Source organism: Pseudophryne corroboree, chromosome 6 (assembly GCF_028390025.1).
Source record: "Pseudophryne corroboree isolate aPseCor3 chromosome 6, aPseCor3.hap2, whole genome shotgun sequence".
Taxonomy (NCBI): Eukaryota; Metazoa; Chordata; class Amphibia; order Anura; family Myobatrachidae; genus Pseudophryne; species Pseudophryne corroboree.
In genome coordinates, this window is record NC_086449.1 from 541,043,257 (window position 1) to 541,064,411 (window position 21,155).

A 21,155-nucleotide genomic window follows, 5' to 3' on the forward strand; every position below is an offset into this window, starting at 1 on the left:
GAAGGGCACCATTTACAGCAGTGGTTCTCAAACTCGGTCCTCAGGACCCCACATGGTTCACGTTTTCCATGTCACCCAGCAAGTGCACTGTGCATCACCAACTGTCACATTTTAAAAATCTACAGGTGACCTGCAAAACATGAACCGCGTGGGGTCCTGAGGACCGAGTTTGAGAACCTATGATTTACAGAATTATACTGCAGCATTGTAAGCATCATTCTTTAAACGCCAAGTTAGAAAGAATTACATTACGTAAGGAAGGCACCGTATGGGGTTTATTTACTAATATTCGTGTTTTGTCCGTTTTGAAGGGTGTTTGAACTCGAATGGTATCGGGTGCATTTTACTGCAACTTTTTGAATCCTGATACGGTCATTCACTAAGCTGCCGAGTTTTGCACAATCGTTTTTTCCGATGTCGATGTGATTCGTAATATTAGGTAGTGTTTTACGGGAGTGATGAGTAAAACACTGCCTGAAAAAACCCAAGGAAACCCGGCCGGATCAGTGAGATCCGTGCAGGGCTTCATTGTGTACCTTGAAAAGTTCATTAAAGTCTTTAAAATCCTGGAAAAAATTGCGTGGGGTCCCCCCTCTTAATCATAACCAGCCTCGGGCCCTTTGAGCCGATCCTGGTTGAAAAAATATGGTGAAAAAAATGACAGGGGTTCCCCCATATTTAATCAACCAGCACAGGGCTCTGCGTCTGGTCCTGGTTCCAAAAATACGGGGGACAAAAAGTGTAGGGGTCCCCCGTATTTCTGAAACCAGCACCGGGCTCCACTAGCTGGGGAGATAATGCCACAGCCGGGGGACACTTTGATATCGGTCCCTGCGGCCGTGCCATTAAAACCCCAACTAGTCACCACTGGCCGGGGTACCCTGGAGGAGTGGGGACCCCTTCAATCAAGGGGTCCCCCCCTCCAGCCACCCAAGGGCCAGGGGTGAAGCCCAAGGCTGTCCCCCCATCCAAGGGCGGCGGATGGGGGGCTGATAGCCTTTTTAAAAAAATGTGAATATTGTTTTTAGTAGCAGTACTACAAGTCCCAGCAAGCCTCCCCCGCAAGCTGGTACTTGGAGAACCACAAGTACCAGCATGCGGTGGAAAACCGGGCCCGCTGGCACCTGTAGTACTACTACTAAAAAAATACCCCAAAAAAAACAGGAGACACACACCTTGAAAGTATAAGTTTATTACATACATGCACACCTCCAAACATACATACTTACCTATGTTCACACGAGGGTCGGTCCTCTTCTCCATGTAGAATCCATGGGGTACCTGTGGGAAAAATTATACTCACATAATCCAGTTTAGATCGGTCCTCTACTGTTCTCTGTATAATCCACGTACTTGTCAAAAAAATAAAACGCAAACCCAACCACGCACTGAAAGGGGCCCCATGTTTTCACATGGGACCCCTTTCCCCGACTGCCAGGACCCCCCCCTGACTCCTGTCTAAGAGGGTTCCTTCAGCCAATCAGGGAGCGCCACGTCGTGGCACCCTCCTGATTGGCTGTGTGCTCCTGTAGTGTCTGTCAGGCAGCACACGGCAGTGATACAATGTAGCGCCTATGCGCTCCATTGTAACCAATGGTGGGAACTTTGTGGTCAGGTGAGGTTACTTTCGGTCAACCGCTGACCACAAAGTTAACACCTTTGGTTACAATGGAGCGGATAGGCGCTACATTGTATCACTGCCGTGTGCTGCCTGACAGACACTACAGGAGCACACAGCCAATCAGGAGGGTGCCACGACGTGGCGCTCCCTGATTGCCTGAAGGAACCCTCTTAGACAGGAGTCAGGGGGGGGTCCTGGCAGTCGGGGAAAGTGGTCCCATGTGAAAACATGGGGCCCCTTTCAGTGCGTGGTCGGGTTTGCATTTTATTTTTTTGACAAGTACGTGGATTATACAGAGAACAGAAGAGGACCGATCTACACTGGATTATGTGAGTATAATTTTTCCCACAGGTACCCCATGGATTCTACATGGAGAAGAGGAGCGACCCTCGTGTGAACATAGGTAAGTATGTATGTTTGGAGGTGTGCATGTATGTAATAAACTTATACTTTCAAGGTGTGTGTCTCCTGTTTTTATTGGGGTATTTTTTTAGTAGTAGTACTACAGGTGCCAGCGGGCCCGGTTTTCCACCGCATGCTGGTACCTGTGGTTCTCCAAGTACCAGCTTGCGGGGAGGCTTGCTGGGACTTGTAGTACTGCTACTAAAAACAATATTCACATTTTTTTAAAAAGGCTATCAGCCCCCCATCCGCCGCCCTTGGATGGGGGGGGGGACAGCCTCGGGCTTCACCCCTGGCCCTTGGGTGGCTGGAGGGGGGGACCCCTTGATTGAAGGGGTCCCCACTCCTCCAGGGTACCCCAGCCAGGGGTGACTAGTTGGGGTTTTAATGGCACGGCCGCAGGGACCGATATCAAAGTGTCCCCCGGCTGTGGCATTATCTCCCCAGCTAGTGGAGCCCGGTGCTGGTTTCAGAAATACGGGGGACCCCTACGCTTTTTGTCCCCCGTATTTTTGGAACCAGGACCAGGCGCAGAGCCCGGTGCTGGTTGATTAAATATGGGGGAACCCCTGTCATTTTCCCCCCCATATTTTTCAACCAGGATCGGCTCAAAGAGACCGAGGCTGGTTATGATTAGGAGGGGGGGCCCCACACAATTTTTTTTTCTGATTTTAAACTAAACAGACCCTTTCCCATAGATAACCATGCACAGATCTCACTGATCCGTGCATGGTTATCCAAACTCGACTGGAAAAAGCAGGTCTATTTTTTTGCTGCTTTTTTTAACGATTCAAAAAAAAAAAAAAACAGACCCGCACTTGAGCACACAGAAACTAACATCCAAATACGAATGAATAGTGAATGGCCGTATTCTATGAAATAACAGCTGCGTTTGACCGATGGTCTATTCATTCGTATTTCCGGACGTTGTCATTCAAACCATTACGAATAGACCAGACACTGCCGAGATTGGTGCTTAGTAAATTCCCGGATTGGGACTTAGAAAAAAAAACACAAATCGACCAAACTCGGATTTTTAGTTAATACTGGCCTATGTCTGTGGCTGTATTTACATGTGAAAGGCATTTGGAACTATCCCATAAAATAGCATTTGATTACTTATCAGATTACTTCATATTATAGTTCCCTTTCCATTGTATAATACTTAAACACTGACAATTGCAACAGTAAAATAATATCACTCATCCTGGCATTTTATGTCCTTGCCTCCACATGGAGTGCTGCTCCTCCATGTCAGTGTTATGCTTGGATGTGGTATAGAAGATCTACAGTGTCTAGGTAGGCAGTTTTTAGGTTGAGCCCATATGGTCGACATGCATTAAGTCAACAGTGTCAAAAGGTCGACAGGGACAAAAGGTCAACAGATTAAAGGTCGACAATACAATGGTTGACACAAAAATGATTGACACAAGTGTTATTTTGTATGTTTCATCATATGTGACCACCATCAGTAGAAATGTGGACTCTTGCATGCTAGCTTCGCTAGCCATGCCTCAGGCAAGGTTACTATTCACAGTCGTAGCCCACATGGATAGTAAATCAAGCAAAAGCTAGGAAAAACGTGAAAAAAACTGCGTTGACCATTTGTGTGTTAACCATTGTCATGTCAACCCTTTCAACCTGTCAAACTTTTGTACCTGTCAACCGTAAGCACTGTTGACATTTCACCTGTCAGCCTTTTGTATATTTTTTCACTTTCGGTTCCAAATTCTTAGCATTATTCCCCATTCCACCTTGTCACTGCATATTCCTTATGCATCCCCAATCCCTCTATCAACACCTTTCCGTATTGATTATAGCCCTATTTTGCATTTATACCAATTTCCTAGTTCCCAAACCGATATATCATTAACACCATAGGTTCCAACCCAATTTACTCATTTTTACATATCTCTCTTCTTTTCCCCTTCCTACAATTAACAGTTATATTTCATTTGCCCACAGTTTTTCCCTTAACTAATATGGCGCTTTTTGCCGTTAGGGATATACATATTTCTTCATCCCGGCCAAATATTATGTAGATACACCTTATCTTTTTACATAAGCATTATCTATACTTAAGTCCTATGCTTCCACGGTCTCACAGCAATATTTTTAAGTGTTTATATAAGGTGTTATTTCATCCACCTTCTTATAGTAAACAATACCAAGTATTGCCCTGGATGTCTGAAGCCTGCCCTTAGCTCCAATCTCTGTTCCCTTAAACAAGATGGCGCCTCCAATCTCGCTAGACCTTGTCTACCTATCAGGTCTCCGCTTTTCGTTCTTACCTCCGCAATTGCATCACCTAGCAACCGCGTACTCCGGCGGTATGGTAATGGTCGATTACACGTCCCTATTGGTTAATTACATTATCTAGTTGCTTTAAAAACCTGTTCCCCCACCGGACCGCACGGAACCCGGAAGTGAACAAGCCCTAAGGGTGAAACGCGTTTTCTACGGGGGGCTCCGTCCACACAGTTCCATCATGGCATTATCTTAAAACACCTGTTCGGCTTCCCTGGCTTTCTGACTGATTGGAGATTCGTAAGCCCTCTCTATCTTGTGGACTTATGCCACAGATAGCAACATTCTATTTAGGGAGATGTTAATTACTTTCCCTTATTACACTTGTTATTTTTCAGTGTGATTATTCTGTTGCTAAGGGGCTTCTCCTTAATAAGAGCCAAATTCTCAGTTCTTTTTCCTAACTGAGGCCAGGATAGCGTCACTATCAACATTGTTTTCTTCTACATATATATATATATATATATATATATATATACTGTTATATCAATTGGCATCAACATCATTACAGATTTATGATTTTTTTCTCTTGTGAACACTGACATTTTTGCTGTATTTTTCTCTTTTCATATAGGGATAATTTTATCATGTCCTTTTCATGTGCTTTTTTCATGCTCTTTTCTTTGCATGATCACATACCTTGCTTGGTGAAATTTAATTACAAAGCCTCATATCACCTATATCTCATAACTGACATATGGTGCCTTTATATGTATTTTACCTAATACTGTGAGAACCTGTTCACATTATATCAGATATTTCTTACTGTTTCAAGGGGCATACTATCTTTTATTAAGATTTTCATGTATATGTTATAATAAGATTCTCAATCACAAAAGTATTTAAGGGCGAGACACCAGGTAATTTTTTTGCTATTATTGGAAGAATCAGTCTTCAGCAATTATAATTCGTGTAGCAACAAAATCTTTGTATTATCTTACTAAAGCCATTAGCCTAATATATGTGTTATCCAACTAACCGGTCATCACATTCTTTACTCACTAATTTCGTGGACTCTCATTCATGATTCCCGGAACATTGTACCACAACAGTGGGAACTTTTGAACCGGCTCTAACGTGGAAAGCAGATTCACATATTTTCACCAACTTTTCTCTTATTCTCCATCTCCTCTCTGTTTTTTCTCAAATTCTTATTTCTTATATAGGTGCACTCTCATTGGTGTACACATAAATCTCTACTACCATACCACGCTGTCAGCGCCCGATCTTGTCCGATCTTGGAAGCTAAACAGCGTTGGGCCGGGTTAGTATTAGAGATGAGCGGGTTCGGTTTCTCTGAATCCGAACCCGCCAGAACTTCATGTTTTTTTTCACGGGTCCGAGCGACTCGGATCTTCCCGCCTTGCTCGGTTAACCCGAGCGCGCCCGAACGTCATCATGACGCTGTCGGATTCTCGCAAGGCTCGGATTCTATCGCGAGACTCGGATTCTATATAAGGAGCCGCGCGTCGCCGCCATTTTCACACGTGCATTGAGATTGATAGGGAGAGGACGTGGCTGGCGTCCTCTCCATTTAGATTATAAGAGACTGAGAGAGATTTACTGGAGCTGACTAGGAGGAGTACTGTTACTGTAGAAGTGTAGAGACTGAGTGGAGAGAGTTTACTAGTGAGGACAGTGCAGTTTACTTTATAATCCGTTCTCTGCCTGAAAAAAGCGATACACAGCACACAGTGACTCAGTCACATACCATATCTGTGTGCACTGCTCAGGCTCAGGCCAGTGTGCTGCATCATCTATTATCTATATATAATATTATATATATCTGTCTGACTGCTCAGCTCACACAGCTTATAATTGTGGGGGAGACTGGGGAGCACTACTGCAGTGCCAGTTATAGGTTATAGCAGGAGCCAGGAGTACATAATATATTATATAGTGAGTGACCACCAGACACACAGTGCAGTTTATTTAATATATCCGTTCTCTGCCTGAAAAAAGCGATACACACAGTGACTCAGTCAGTCACATACCATATCTGTGTGCACTGCTCAGGCTCAGGCCAGTGTGCTGCATCATCTATTATCTATATATAATATTATATATATCTGTCTGACTGCTCAGCTCACACAGCTTATAATTGTGGGGGAGACTGGGGAGCACTGCTGCAGTGCCAGTTATAGGTTATAGCAGGAGCCAGGAGTACATAATATATTATATAGTGAGTGACCACCAGACACACAGTGCAGTTTATTTAATATATCCGTTCTCTGCCTGAAAAAAGCGATACACACAGTGACTCAGTCAGTCACATACCATATCTGTGTGCACTGCTCAGGCTCAGGCCAGTGTGCTGCATCATCTATATATATTATATATCTGTCTGACTGCTCAGCTCACACAGCTTATAATTGTGGGGGAGACTGGGGAGCACTACTGCAGTGCCAGTTATAGGTTATAGCAGGAGCCAGGAGTACATATTATATTAAAATTAAACAGTGCACACTTTTGCTGCAGGAGTGCCACTGCCAGTGTGACTGACCAGTGACCTGACCACACTGACCACCAGTATAGTTAGTAGTATACTTATATTGTGATTGCCTGAAAAAGTTAAACACTCGTCGTGTGACTTCACTTGTGTGTTTTTTTTTTTTTATTCTATAAAAATAAAACTCATTCTGCTGACAGACAGTGTCCAGCAGGTCCGTCATTATATAATATATAATATATACCTGTCCGGCTGCAGTAGTGATATATATATATTTTTTATATCATTTATCATCCAGTCGCAGCAGACACAGTACGGTAGTTCACGGCTGTGGCTACCTCTGTGTCTCTGCACTCGGCAGGCAGTCCGTCCATAATTGTAATACCACCTAACCGTGGATTTTTTTCATTCTTCTTTATACATACATAGTTACATAGACATCTTCTCTTTATCAACCAGTCTATATTAGCTGCAGACACAGTACAGTACGGTAGTTCACGGCTGTGGCTACCTCTGTGTCTGCACTCGGCAGGCAGTCCGTCCATAATTGTATACCACCTAACCGTGGTTTTTTTTCATTCTTCTTTATACATACATAGTTACATAGACATCTTCTCTTTATCAACCAGTCTATATTAGCTGCAGACACAGTACAGTACGGTAGTTCACGGCTGTGGCTACCTCTGTGTCTGCACTCGGCAGGCAGTCCGTCCATAATTGTATACCACCTAACCGTGGATTTTTTTCAGTCTTCTTTATACATACATAGTTACATAGACATCTTCTCTTTATCAACCAGTCTATATTAGCTGCAGACACAGTACAGTACGGTAGTTCACGGCTGTGGCTACCTCTGTGTCTGCAGTCGGCAGGCAGTCCATAATTGTATACTAGTATCCATCTCCATTGTTTACCTGAGGTGCCTTTTAGTTGTGCCTATTAAAATATGGAGAACAAAAATGTTGAGGTTCCAAAATTAGGGAAAGATCAAGATCCACTTCCACCTCGTGCTGAAGCTGCTGCCACTAGTCATGGCCGAGACGATGAAATGCCAGCAACGTCGTCTGCCAAGGCCGATGCCCAATGTCATAGTACAGAGCATGTCAAATCCAAAACACCAAATATCAGAAAAAAAAGGACTCCAAAACCTAAAATAAAATTGTCGGAGGAGAAGTGTAAACTTGCCAATATGCCATTTACCACACGGAGTGGCAAGGAACGGCTGAGGCCCTGGCCTATGTTCATGGCTAGTGGTTCAGCTTCACATGAGGATGGAAGCACTCAGCCTCTCGCTAGAAAAATGAAAAGACTCAAGCTGGCAAAAGCAGCACAGCAAAGAACTGTGCATTCTTCGAAATCCCAAATCCACAAGGAGAGTCCAATTGTGTCGGTTGCGATGCCTGACCTTCCCAACACTGGACGTGAAGAGCATGCGCCTTCCACCATTTGCACGCCCCCTGCAAGTGCTGGAAGGAGCACCCGCAGTCCAGTTCCTGATAGTCAGATTGAAGATGTCAGTGTTGAAGTACACCAGGATGAGGAGGATATGGGTGTTGCTGGCGCTGGGGAGGAAATTGACCAGGAGGATTCTGATGGTGAGGTGGTTTGTTTAAGTCAGGCACCCGGGGAGACACCTGTTGTCCGTGGGAGGAATATGGCCGTTGACATGCCAGGTGAAAATACCAAAAAAATCAGCTCTTCGGTGTGGAGGTATTTCACCAGAAATGCGGACAACAGGTGTCAAGCCGTGTGTTCCCTTTGTCAAGCTGTAATAAGTAGGGGTAAGGACGTTAACCACCTCGGAACATCCTCCCTTATACGTCACCTGCAGCGCATTCATAATAAGTCAGTGACAAGTTCAAAAACTTTGGGTGACAGCGGAAGCAGTCCACTGACCAGTAAATCCCTTCCTCTTGTAACCAAGCTCACGCAAACCACCCCACCAACTCCCTCAGTGTCAATTTCCTCCTTCCCCAGGAATGCCAATAGTCCTGCAGGCCATGTCACTGGCAATTCTGACGAGTCCTCTCCTGCCTGGGATTCCTCCGATGCATCCTTGCGTGTAACGCCTACTGCTGCTGGCGCTGCTGTTGTTGCCGCTGGGAGTCGATGGTCATCCCAGAGGGGAAGTCGTAAGCCCACTTGTACTACTTCCAGTAAGCAATTGACTGTTCAACAGTCCTTTGCGAGGAAGATGAAATATCACAGCAGTCATCCTACTGCAAAGCGGATAACTGAGGCCTTGACAACTATGTTGGTGTTAGACGTGCGTCCGGTATCCGCCGTTAGTTCACAGGGAACTAGACAATTTATTGAGGCAGTGTGCCCCCGTTACCAAATACCATCTAGGTTCCACTTCTCTAGGCAGGCGATACCGAGAATGTACACGGACGTCAGAAAAAGACTCACCAGTGTCCTAAAAAATGCAGTTGTACCCAATGTCCACTTTACCACGGACATGTGGACAAGTGGAGCAGGGCAGGGTCAGGACTATATGACAGTGACAGCCCACTGGGTAGATGTATGGACTCCCGCCGCAAGAACAGCAGCGGCGGCACCAGTAGCAGCATCTCGCAAACGCCAACTCTTTCCTAGGCAGGCTACGCTTTGTATCACCGCTTTCCAGAATACGCACACAGCTGAAAACCTCTTACGGCAACTGAGGAAGATCATCGCGGAATGGCTTACCCCAATTGGACTCTCCTGTGGATTTGTGGCATCGGACAACGCCAGCAATATTGTGTGTGCATTAAATATGGGCAAATTCCAGCACGTCCCATGTTTTGCACATACCTTGAATTTGGTGGTGCAGAATTTTTTAAAAAACGACAGGGGCGTGCAAGAGATGCTGTCGGTGGCCAGAAGAATTGCGGGACACTTTCGGCGTACAGGCACCACGTACAGAAGACTGGAGCACCACCAAAAACTACTGAACCTGCCCTGCCATCATCTGAAGCAAGAAGTGGTAACGAGGTGGAATTCAACCCTCTATATGCTTCAGAGGTTGGAGGAGCAGCAAAAGGCCATTCAAGCCTATACAATTGAGCACGATATAGGAGGTGGAATGCACCTGTCTCAAGTGCAGTGGAGAATGATTTCAACGTTGTGCAAGGTTCTGATGCCCTTTGAACTTGCCACACGTGAAGTCAGTTCAGACACTGCCAGCCTGAGTCAGGTCATTCCCCTCATCAGGCTTTTGCAGAAGAAGCTGGAGGCATTGAAGAAGGAGCTAAAAGGGAGCGATTCCGCTAGGCATGTGGGACTTGTGGATGCAGCCCTTAATTCGCTTAACAAGGATTCACGGGTGGTCAATCTGTTGAAATCAGAGCACTACATTTTGGCCACCGTGCTCGATCCTAGATTTAAAGCCTACCTTGGATCTCTCTTTCCGGCAGACACAAGTCTGCTGGGGTTGAAAGACCTGCTGGTGACAAAATTGTCAAGTCAAGCGGAACGCGACCTGTCAACATCTCCTCCTTCACATTCTCCCGCAACTGGGGGTGCGAGGAAAAGGCTCAGAATTCCGAGCCCACCCGCTGGCGGTGATGCAGGGCAGTCTGGAGCGACTGCTGATGCTGACATCTGGTCCGGACTGAAGGACCTGACAACGATTACGGACATGTCGTCTACTGTCACTGCATATGATTCTCTCAACATTGATAGAATGGTGGAGGATTATATGAGTGACCGCATCCAAGTAGGCACGTCACACAGTCCGTACTTATACTGGCAGGAAAAAGAGGCAATTTGGAGGCCCTTGCACAAACTGGCTTTATTCTACCTAAGTTGCCCTCCCACAAGTGTGTACTCCGAAAGAGTGTTTAGTGCCGCCGCTCACCTTGTCAGCAATCGGCGTACGAGGTTACATCCAGAAAATGTGGAGAAGATGATGTTCATTAAAATGAATTATAATCAATTCCTCTGCGGAGACATTGACCAGCAGCAATTGCCTCCACAAAGTACACAGGGAGCTGAGATGGTGGATTCCAGTGGGGACGAATTGATAATCTGTGAGGAGGGGGATGTACACGGTGATATATCGGAGGGTGAAGATGAGGTGGACATCTTGCCTCTGTAGAGCCAGTTTGTGCAAGGAGAGATTAATTGCTTCTTTTTTGGGGGGGTCCAAACCAACCCGTCATATCAGTCACAGTCGTGTGGCAGACCCTGTCACTGAAATGATGGGTTGGTTAAAGTGTGCATGTCCTGTTTTGTTTATACAACATAAGGGTGGGTGGGAGGGCCCAAGGACAATTCCATCTTGCACCTCTTTTTTCTTTTCTTTTTCTTTGCATCATGTGCTGATTGGGGAGGGTTTTTTGGAAGGGACATCCTGCGTGACACTGCAGTGCCACTCCTAGATGGGCCCGGTGTTTGTGTCGGCCACTAGGGTCGCTAATCTTACTCACACAGTCAGCTACCTCATTGCGCCTCTTTTTTTCTTTGCGTCATGTGCTGTTTGGGGAGGGTTTTTTGGAAGGGACATCCTGCGTGACACTGCAGTGCCACTCCTAGATGGGCCCGGTGTTTGTGTCGGCCACTAGGGTCGCTAATCTTACTCACACAGCTACCTCATTGCGCCTCTTTTTTTCTTTGCGTCATGTGCTGTTTGGGGAGGGTTTTTTGGAAGGGACATCCTGCGTGACACTGCAGTGCCACTCCTAGATGGGCCCGGTGTTTGTGTCGGCCACTAGGGTCGCTAATCTTACTCACACAGCTACCTCATTGCGCCTCTTTTTTTCTTTGCTTCATGTGCTGTTTGGGGAGGGTTTTTTGGAAGGGCCATCCTGCGTGACACTGCAGTGCCACTCCTAGATGGGCCCGGTGTTTGTGTCGGCCACTAGGGTCGCTAATCTTACTCACACAGCTACCTCATTGCGCCTCTTTTTTTCTTTGCGTCATGTGCTGTTTGGGGAGGGTTTTTTGGAAGGGACATCCTGCGTGACACTGCAGTGCCACTCCTAGATGGGCCCGGTGTTTGTGTCGGCCACTAGGGTCGCTTATCTTACTCACACAGCGACCTCGGTGCAAATTTTAGGACTAAAAATAATATTGTGAGGTGTGAGGTATTCAGAATAGACTGAAAATGAGTGTAAATTATGGTTTTTGAGGTTAATAATACTTTGGGATCAAAATGACCCCCAAATTCTATGATTTAAGCTGTTTTTTAGTGTTTTTTGAAAAAAACACCCGAATCCAAAACACACCCGAATCCGACAAAAAAAATTCGGTGAGGTTTTGCCAAAACGCGTTCGAACCCAAAACACGGCCGCGGAACCGAACCCAAAACCAAAACACAAAACCCGAAAAATTTCAGGCGCGCTCATCTCTAGTTAGTATCAGGAAAGGCGACTGCCTGCAAATACCTGGTGTTGTAGAGCAGGAATTAACTTCTTCCTTTATGTGATAAAAAACACCAACAGCAGTATCACCACTAACTCTAATCCGTATTTCTCCAGCACAGTGTTGACAATATTAACAGTTTTCTGACTGTATTATGATGCCTACAATTTTTGCCTTTAAATATGGCACTTATATGTAATTCAGGTGTTTAATTCCTAGAGTGGTGACCGCTGATTACCATTCTAGTTATTCATAGTTTATTTGTTTGGATTTCCCTTATAAAAACTGTGTTTTGACCAACCCCCGGTTCCATCAATACAGAAACCCTGTACTGGTCAGGGGAAATGGGGGTATGACAATTCAATGTCTACAACCTTTTCAAATACTCTTTGAAATAAAGAGACCAGAACAATTTTAACATTTTTTCAAATCTTTGATTAATTTTTTTCATAGATCTTAGGGAAGGGCAATCTCATTTTAACAATGTTAATAAAAGTTATGTCTTAAGCATTTTCTAAATTTTCATACATTATCAATATTCTTTTCTCAAGAGTGCGCCCACACAAGAGCCTTCTGTTCTCTCCCATTGCAAGTCTACGTACTTTCTGGCTCTGGGTGCACCACCAACCAGGACAGCATACCATAGAAAAAACGGTAATATACGTTGTTTTCTCCCTATTATTAAGGGCAACACACTGTCCAATTTTGGTCTTTTTCTTTCGAATTTACAAATTATCATATTTAAATAAACCCTGTACCAGATCGTCCGTTGTCTTTCTGTAAGCCTTTTGTATCTGTCGATCTAATGCATGTCAACCACATGGTGTTGACCTATTGACTGTTGACCTAGACACTGTTAACCTATCATCTGGATACTGTAGCACTTTCCAGTGATGTCTGAGGAGCAGAGGATGCAGTCTACCTCTTGCTAAGACACACTGTTTTTAAAACATCCTTTTAAAAACATCTAAGCAATGAAAAAATATAGATAGATAGATAGATAGATAGATAGATAGATAGATAGATAGATGGGATCAGTATCTGATCTCGGCGTGTAAGATAATGATGGTCACAGCACCGATGTTGGCATCCCGATGTTCATGATCCAAACAGGGGTGAGGTAAGTATTCTACCTCCCCCCTACCCCCCTAACCCTCCCTTACTGCAGCCTAACCCTAACCTCCTTTCTTTGTGCATAAACATAACCCCCCCTATCCACAGCATAACCATCCCTCTTAGTGCCTAAACCTAGCCTCCCCCCGGTGGTGCCTAACCCCCCTTCCTGCAGCCAAACACTAACACCCACCCCCCAGCAAAACAATAACTACAGTACAATTCCCCAGATGACCTGTGTGACATGACATACCTGTATATGGAGGAAAGTGAAGTAAACTGGCCATGCCCATATTAGAAGTACACATTATGTTATGTTGCTTTTATTTTACATTTATATACAAGTAATATAAACTATTCATGAAACAATTGTCAATGTCAACCCATGATATTTTTTTTCAGAACTATTGCCTTAATCGTTATTTTCTCGCAGTACCTGAGAAATCTAGAGCTACCCTTCATATCCTACAACAAAGGAGAATTTAAAATCAGCAAGTATCCTGTTTTCAAACTTTTTCCAGTAAGTTAAAATGGAATATAATGTGACCTAGCATATATCTAAACGATGAAACAATTTTATAATAGAATCACATAAGGGCATGCTGAAGGAAAAGGTAATATGCAGCATCTCCAGTATAATAAATAGACATCAATGTCTTTGTATAGCTTCGTGTGCCACAGTCTCATTTTATCTTGTGAGAATGTTTCTAATTTAATCTAATGATTTCAGGAATACCCTGGTTTAATTGATGGTACATTGAAAATAATTTCTATTATCATTTACATTTTATATTTTAATTAATTGTGACATATACCATACGGTTAAGTGATGCATGCAATACCTTGACGTTGTTAGAGCCTAACTTTTGTTGAGGTCTACCAATATGCAAAACACAGTATCTGTCTGCTGCAGAGTTAATAATGCCCAGTCCACAACTAAAATCATGTAAAACACTCACCAGATCCAGCAGGGAAGGGGCAGGGACAGCACTCATGTTAGTTGACAAAATAATAGTTTTATTGTATCAAAAATGTTAAAGTAGCCGCTGAAGAAACTCTCCAGGATATGATTGAAATGGCCATTGGGCACAGAGTAGTTACACTTTAACATATTGATTTGATACTCTAAAACAATTCTTGTTATCCAGCTAGCATGATTGCTGCTCAATCTGGTGAGTTGCTTATATATATATATATATATATATATATATATCTAGAAAAAGGGGAAGTAACCCTTAGCGCTGTGTGTATATGGAATGAGCTGCACACCAGAGGGAACCTCCTGTTAGATGAGGTCCAATATAAGGTATGGAAAAAAAAGGGGGGGATCTGGGTGCGCTAAAAATACACTGTCATCAACGACCATGAACAGAGAGAACAGTGATCCAGTAATTTAGTATTTATTACATAAAAAACAGGGAATTCTTCCCTTCATATAAAAACCAAATGATTTTTGCTGAATTTTTAGGCAGTACAATTCATACCAATACACGGTGAGTGATATACATTCAATGTTAATGAAACATTATCCAACAAACTGTTTATGATGGTGGAAACAGTGCTTGTAGAAATCCAACGCGTTTCGTCCCAGTCGGGGACTTCTTCAGGGGTATTTAACAGGTACCAGATTTATTTATAGCATATCTTGAAAAGACGTGTATCGCATTAAAAATGATAAAACAGGTATAAACCCAGAATTGATCTATGGCGGATAATCCGTCAATGGATTTCCGTATTAAAAATGGACCATATTTAGCTGAACATGGAGAAATTACCAGCCAGATGATTAAAATAAATGTATTCTGGTTCAATGTGAAGGAGACTAACGCTCAACTGGGTGAGCATGTAGTGGTTCTCTCAAAGTCCAGAAGGCAACACTGTGTTCATTCTGAGGACGGGGTTTGCGACCCCGAAACGTTAATGACCTGAATTAAATTTTTTCACTTTTCCAAGTTCTCTGAGTGCCGTTTTCGTCTGGATCAGTATTGCATTGCTTTAACTGGCACCGGAGCATGTTGTTCTATGGGATTTGAGTGCCGGACGTCTCTGGAAATATATATATATATATATATATATATATATTGTAAAAGGATCAGGGGAACAGGTACCATCTCCTGGGGTAGATGTCAGGATGTAGCAGCTGAGATATCACACAAGTACGTTGGTCTGATGGCCTTAGAAAAAAAATAAAAAGAGAAATAAACATTGAAATAAATACCTTGCTGTCCAGCTCTGACTGTACACAGAATAATCTAACTCACTAAAAAAGAACAATACAAGACATTTTTACCAGGCACAGCTCACTGGATTTCAAAAGAAGGTTTCTCTCACAGAGACTCCACAGTCTCTTCTTTTCCCCAAGCAGTGTGAGAGAGACAGATGTTCAGGCTGACAGCCTTTTAACACACACCTACAGGTGAAAGTCCTAATTAGCCTTCTGTGAGGCTAATTGCCCAAAGACCCAAATTGGGTTTTAATGGATGGAAAACCCACCATCTTCTCTCACACCCCACCCCAGGAGCCTGATCCAGTTCTTACCAAAAGCCAAAAGCTCCCAGCCCAATATTCCTGGCGTTTTAAAACACATGGGTGGTCATTCCGAGTTGATCGCTAGCTGCATTCGTTCTCTGTGCAGTGATGAGGCAAAAAAATGGCACTTATGCGTATGCGGCACAATGCGCACGCGCGACGTACTATTACAACGAACGATGTAGTTTCACACAGGGTCTAGCGAAGCTTTTCAGTCGCACTGCTGGCCGCAGAGTGATTGACATGAAGTGGGCGTTTCTGGGTGGCAAATTACAGTTTTCAGGGAGTGTTCGGAAAAATGCAGGCGTGCCAGCAAAAACGCAGGCGTGGCTGGGCGAACGCAGGGCGTGTTTGTGACGTCAAAACAGGAACTGAACAGTCTGAAGTGATCGCAAGCGCTGAGTAGGTCTGAAGCTACTCTGAAACTGCACAAAATTATTTTGTAGCCGCTCTGCGATCCTTTCGTTCGCACTTCTGCTAAGCTAAAATACGCTCCCAGTGGGCGGCGGCATAGCGTTTGCACGACTGCTAAAAACTGCTAGCGAGCGAACAACTCGGAATGACTACCATAGGCAAGAAATCTGAGGCAAATAGACCTGCCTTCCACCACTATTCCAGTGTCAGATATATACATGTAGGCACTCTTGGTACAAAGTCCAACATAAATTGCAGCACTCAGGTAATACAGCAGACACAGGTGTATTACAGTAATAAACCAGCTGTCTCTGGTGCATTACCTGACTGCCACCTTATATGCATCAATATATATATATATATATATATATATATATATATATATATATTATACTGTATATAAATAAATATATATTTATATATATATACTGTATATATATTTTTTGTATGTCATCCCCAGCGTATCTTAACTTAAAAACTACAGGTAAGTGTCACATTCCTATAACACTGGCATAGAGGAGTAGCACTGCATGTGGAGTGGAGGCACTGCAAGAGCATAAATACCCAGGATGAGTGACATTATGGGGGTTCTTCAGATGTGGTTGGAGGTGCTATTCATGTTGCAATGTATGTATTATCACTGCTATGCACATGCGCAGGACCAGTTCTGCTCGTGTGCAAATGGGTCCGGCGATGAAGGTAGCAGTAAGGCAGCGACTGCCAGTGATTGTCAGTCTGCTGCCGTCTGGGTGATAGGGAAAGGGGCGGTGACAGCTTCTGTTTGTAAAAATGGAGGTGTGTCACCATCCCCAGCCATCTTTCCTTTGTCTCTATAGCCACACAGTGTCTGCCCAATCAGTCTCCATCGGTAACCCTAGCCACCCAATGTGTCTCCAGCCGGCCTATCTGTTTCTCCAGTCACCCAGTGTCTCCCCTGCCAGCACTGCCTCACCTGCCATAGACTTTTTTCTTCAGAAATTTGACTATAAAACTGATTAGAATCATACAAAGTAGATATTTCTATTATATTCTTTACATTTTTCATATACTTTATATAGTCATAACTGGTGTATATGTTAGTATAACAGGAAAAGCTCTGTCTCCCCTGCCTGACCTTACTGGACGTCACTGCCAGTGTCTCCCCAGCTAGTCTCCTGTATTTTCAGCCTACTAGTGTCTCTCCAACCAGCCTCCTTCTGTCTCCCCTGCCACCAGGTCTCCCCTGCCTGCCCCCCCCCCCCCCTTGTCTCTCCAGCCACCCAATGTCTCCGCAGCCAGCCTCCATGTCTTTCCAGCCACCCAGTGTCTCTCCAGCAAGTCTCCGTCTGTCTCCTCGGTCACCCAGTGTCTCTCTAACCAGCCTCTTTCTGTCTCCCTAGCCAGCTGCTTGTCTCTCCAGCCCCCCAGTGTCTCTCCAACCAGCCTCATTCTATCTCCCCATCATGGGGTGAGTGTAAGTCCAGATAGTGATAGCTGCAGATAGAAAAACAGTGGGTGGGATAGGATTCCACATTCAGTCGCATGGAGTATCAGTATAAATGGGTGGATTATCATATTAGTTAGTACAGTTATGTCCCCCTTCATCCATCCCATGATTGGGAAGCACGTGCGGCCACATGGCGATTGCAACTAACCATGCCTGCGTGTGACCCATTTATGGGAACATACGCATCCATGCAATTCTATGGATTGCAGTTGTATATGCCTTGCACGCACATACACATGGGCATGCTAGTCACAGCAAAGGACTCACGTTTGCCATGGCTAGTGGCATAGATAACCTAGGACTCATCTGTAAGTAGGCTGTTGTGGCCGAACTGAAACATTTCTGCAGATATGTCAGACTCAGAATCAAGGCCTATATGTACTGAATTGTAAAAAAGATCCAAATATTTTCTGGGCGAAATCAGCTGTCATTATTATTATTATTATTATTATTATTATTATTATTATTCTATTTGGTAATGTCATAACAGTGGGTGGCTGAACTCCAACCAGAGCACAAAAGTCTTGACGTGAAACACAGTATATGTCCTACAGTCCTAGCATTTCATGGGTTAATTCATTTTTAACCAGTCATAGTAAAAGCAGAGATCCCAGCACATGCATTTACACATCCTAGACAATAGTCTTACCTTTATTTCTAGTCATATAAGGATATGCAACATACAGAGAGGAAATGGTGATGTTAAGTATAAGAATACATGTAAGGAATGCAAAAATAGACTTCTATTAAGAAAGAATACACTTGGGATGGTAAATTCCAAGTGATTTCCTTTAGGTTTAGTACTGTATATAGTCTGTCTCACAGAAGGATATAGTGGCACAACCACCACTTCTCCTCAGTAACAATGCCATTTTCTGATTTTTATAGTTAACTCAGTTAATTTTATTTTTCCAATGAAAGAAAATTTGACACCTCACAAATTTCTGCCATATTTTGCCCTGTGTTGTGGGGATGCTGGGAAAACTGGAGACATCATCATAATTACCTCACCCGTAGGCAGTGTAATAGGATTAAATGGTTCAGATCTCATTTACCATGTTAAAAATGCTCAGGGTCGGTGCAAGGTTTCTCGGTACCCTAGGCAAATTTTCTGCCTACTGTCCCCCCTGATGCTCCTATCCTTCCCAACCCCCGTACGCAACCATCAATCACCACCAATACCCACTTCCCAACCTCTTGGATGAAAGTGTGGAGACAGCATTTTATAAGATCCGCAGATGCCTCCTGTATTAAGCATGAAAAGGTCTGTCTCAGAGACATCCTTAACTTTACAATAGGCAGACTCAGTGGTGTCCCTTTTGCGCTGTCTAAAGCTGCAAAATGGAAGAGCCTCCCCTGATAATGCTTGAGTCCCCACTATACAGTATATTCTTGATTCCCACTTATCCCTATACACAGGGCACACCAATATAACAAACCTGATTACCACTGATCAAGGACATTTTATCAGAGGAGGGGGCCTGTGTGCAGACTCCGGGTGGGCCCCCTCTTCTTCACTGCACAGTAGACTCTGGCATTGTGCCCCACTCTACTGCGCATGTTCAGGTCTCCAGAAACATGGCAATTAAATTCCTACTGCACATGCACGGTGGCCATTTTACCTGTGATTTTTTTAACCGCTGCTGCAAGTCTGATGTGGGACTCCGGAAAGTTAGGTAATAAAATATGGGTGCAGTGTGTGCGATGCGGGACTGCTTGAACCCAGGGGCCTGTGTGCACTGCACACAATATAGAAACACCAATGCCACTGACCACTGGTCACACCAATATCCAATACACTGATTACTATACACAGGTTATTCCCATATCAGAGTTACTGTATGTCTACCTTACTTTGTCTTTCCACATCTTGACTACTCAACCTCTATACTGTATATCTGGCCTACAATCTTCCCTGTTAGGCTGCTGCTTACTCTTTTTCCTTGTGGCTGCCCTATCTCCCCTGCCTGTCTGTCCATTTTGTTGTTTGCTGTATTTCTAATGTTTACCAAACTCTTTCCCTTATGAATCTACAAACTGTCCTTTATCTCTCTTTTTTGTTTTCACTAGTCTACTATCTGTCCCCTTCACACATCTTTACTGTCATCTTCTCCAAAGCCCAACTGCCAGGCTTAGCACTTACAGTACTTCCTTACATCCTTGTTTCAATATGCCCTGACAATCTGTTCCCCTTTTCTTCCTACCAGGCTATATAACACACCCTCATTCTCACAAATACAGTGCCTTGCTAAAGTATTCACCCCCCTTTGCATTTTTCATGTTTTGTTGCCTCACAACCTGGAATTAAAATGGATTGCTTGAAGGTTTGCATTATTTCATTCACAGAGCATACCTACAACCTATTGTGAAGCAAACAAAAAATAGGTCAAAATAGCAGAAAACTTCAGCGTGCATAACTATTCACCCCCCTAAAGTCAGTACCTTGTAGAGCCACCTTTTGCAGCACTTACAGCTGCAAGTCACTTTGAATAAGTTTCTATGAGCTTGCCACTTCTTGCCACTGGGATTTTTGCCCATTCCTCAAGGCAAAATTGCTCCAGCTCCTTCATGTTGGATGGTTTCCACTTGTGAACAGCAATCTTCAAGTCTGACCACAGATTCTCAATTGGATTGAGATCTGGGCTTTAACTAGGCCAATCCAACACATTTAAATGTTTCCCCTTAAACCACTCGAGTGTTGCTTTAGCAGTATGCTTCGGGTCATTGTCCTGCTGGAAGGTGAACCTCCGTCCCAGTCTCAAATCACAGGGAGACTGAAACAGGTTTTGCTCAAGAATATCCCTGTATTTAGCACCATCCATCTTTCCCTCAACTCGAAACAGTTTAGCAGTCCCTGCTGCTGAAAAACATCCCCACAGCATGATGCTGCTATCACCATGTTTCACTGTGGGGATGGTGTTCTTGGGGAGATGGGATGTGTTGGGTTTGCGCCAGACAAAACGTTTTTCTTGGTGGACAAAAAGTTAAATTTTAGTCTCATCTGACCAGAGCACCTTCCTCCATACATTTGGGGAGTCGTCCACGTGCCTTTTGGCAAACTCAAAACGGGCCTTCTTATTTTTAACTAGAGATGTGCAGCGGGCACTTTTCGTGTTTTGTGTTTTGGTTTTGCTTCTGGTTCAAGAAAAAGTTCCCAGTAAGTGGGGAATGAAACGTGTTGGTCATATCACACAGAGCTATACCGGTGTACCAGCAGAGACCTGCTCCATGACACTTCTGTAGAAACTAAAATCAGATGTCCATTATAAAATTTTTGCTGGCACAATCCTCATGAGTTAAATGGTTTGGTGAACATATGAGTAAGATGCATATGGTGGAGAGAATCTCACGGTACACATGTAGTGTAGTGGACTCCTGCCACCCAAATCTAACTCTCTCTGCACATGTTATATCTGCCCCCCCCTGCAGTGCACATGGTTTTGCCCATTAGCTAACAAATTTGCTGCTGCGATCAGATCTGAATTAGGCCC

General features: G+C 44.0%; 1 protein-coding gene across 1 annotated transcript in view; it reads left to right on the forward strand.

Annotated features, from left to right (window-relative positions):
* The window catches only part of LOC134934617 (solute carrier family 23 member 1-like), a 319,416-nt gene that overhangs the window by 54,848 nt on the left and 243,413 nt on the right, over nt 1-21,155 (forward strand). Inside the window, exon 6 of the mRNA XM_063930011.1 lies at nt 13,638-13,755. Coding sequence (XP_063786081.1) covers nt 13,638-13,755 — 118 coding nt within the window. The remainder of the gene's footprint in view (nt 1-13,637; nt 13,756-21,155) is intronic.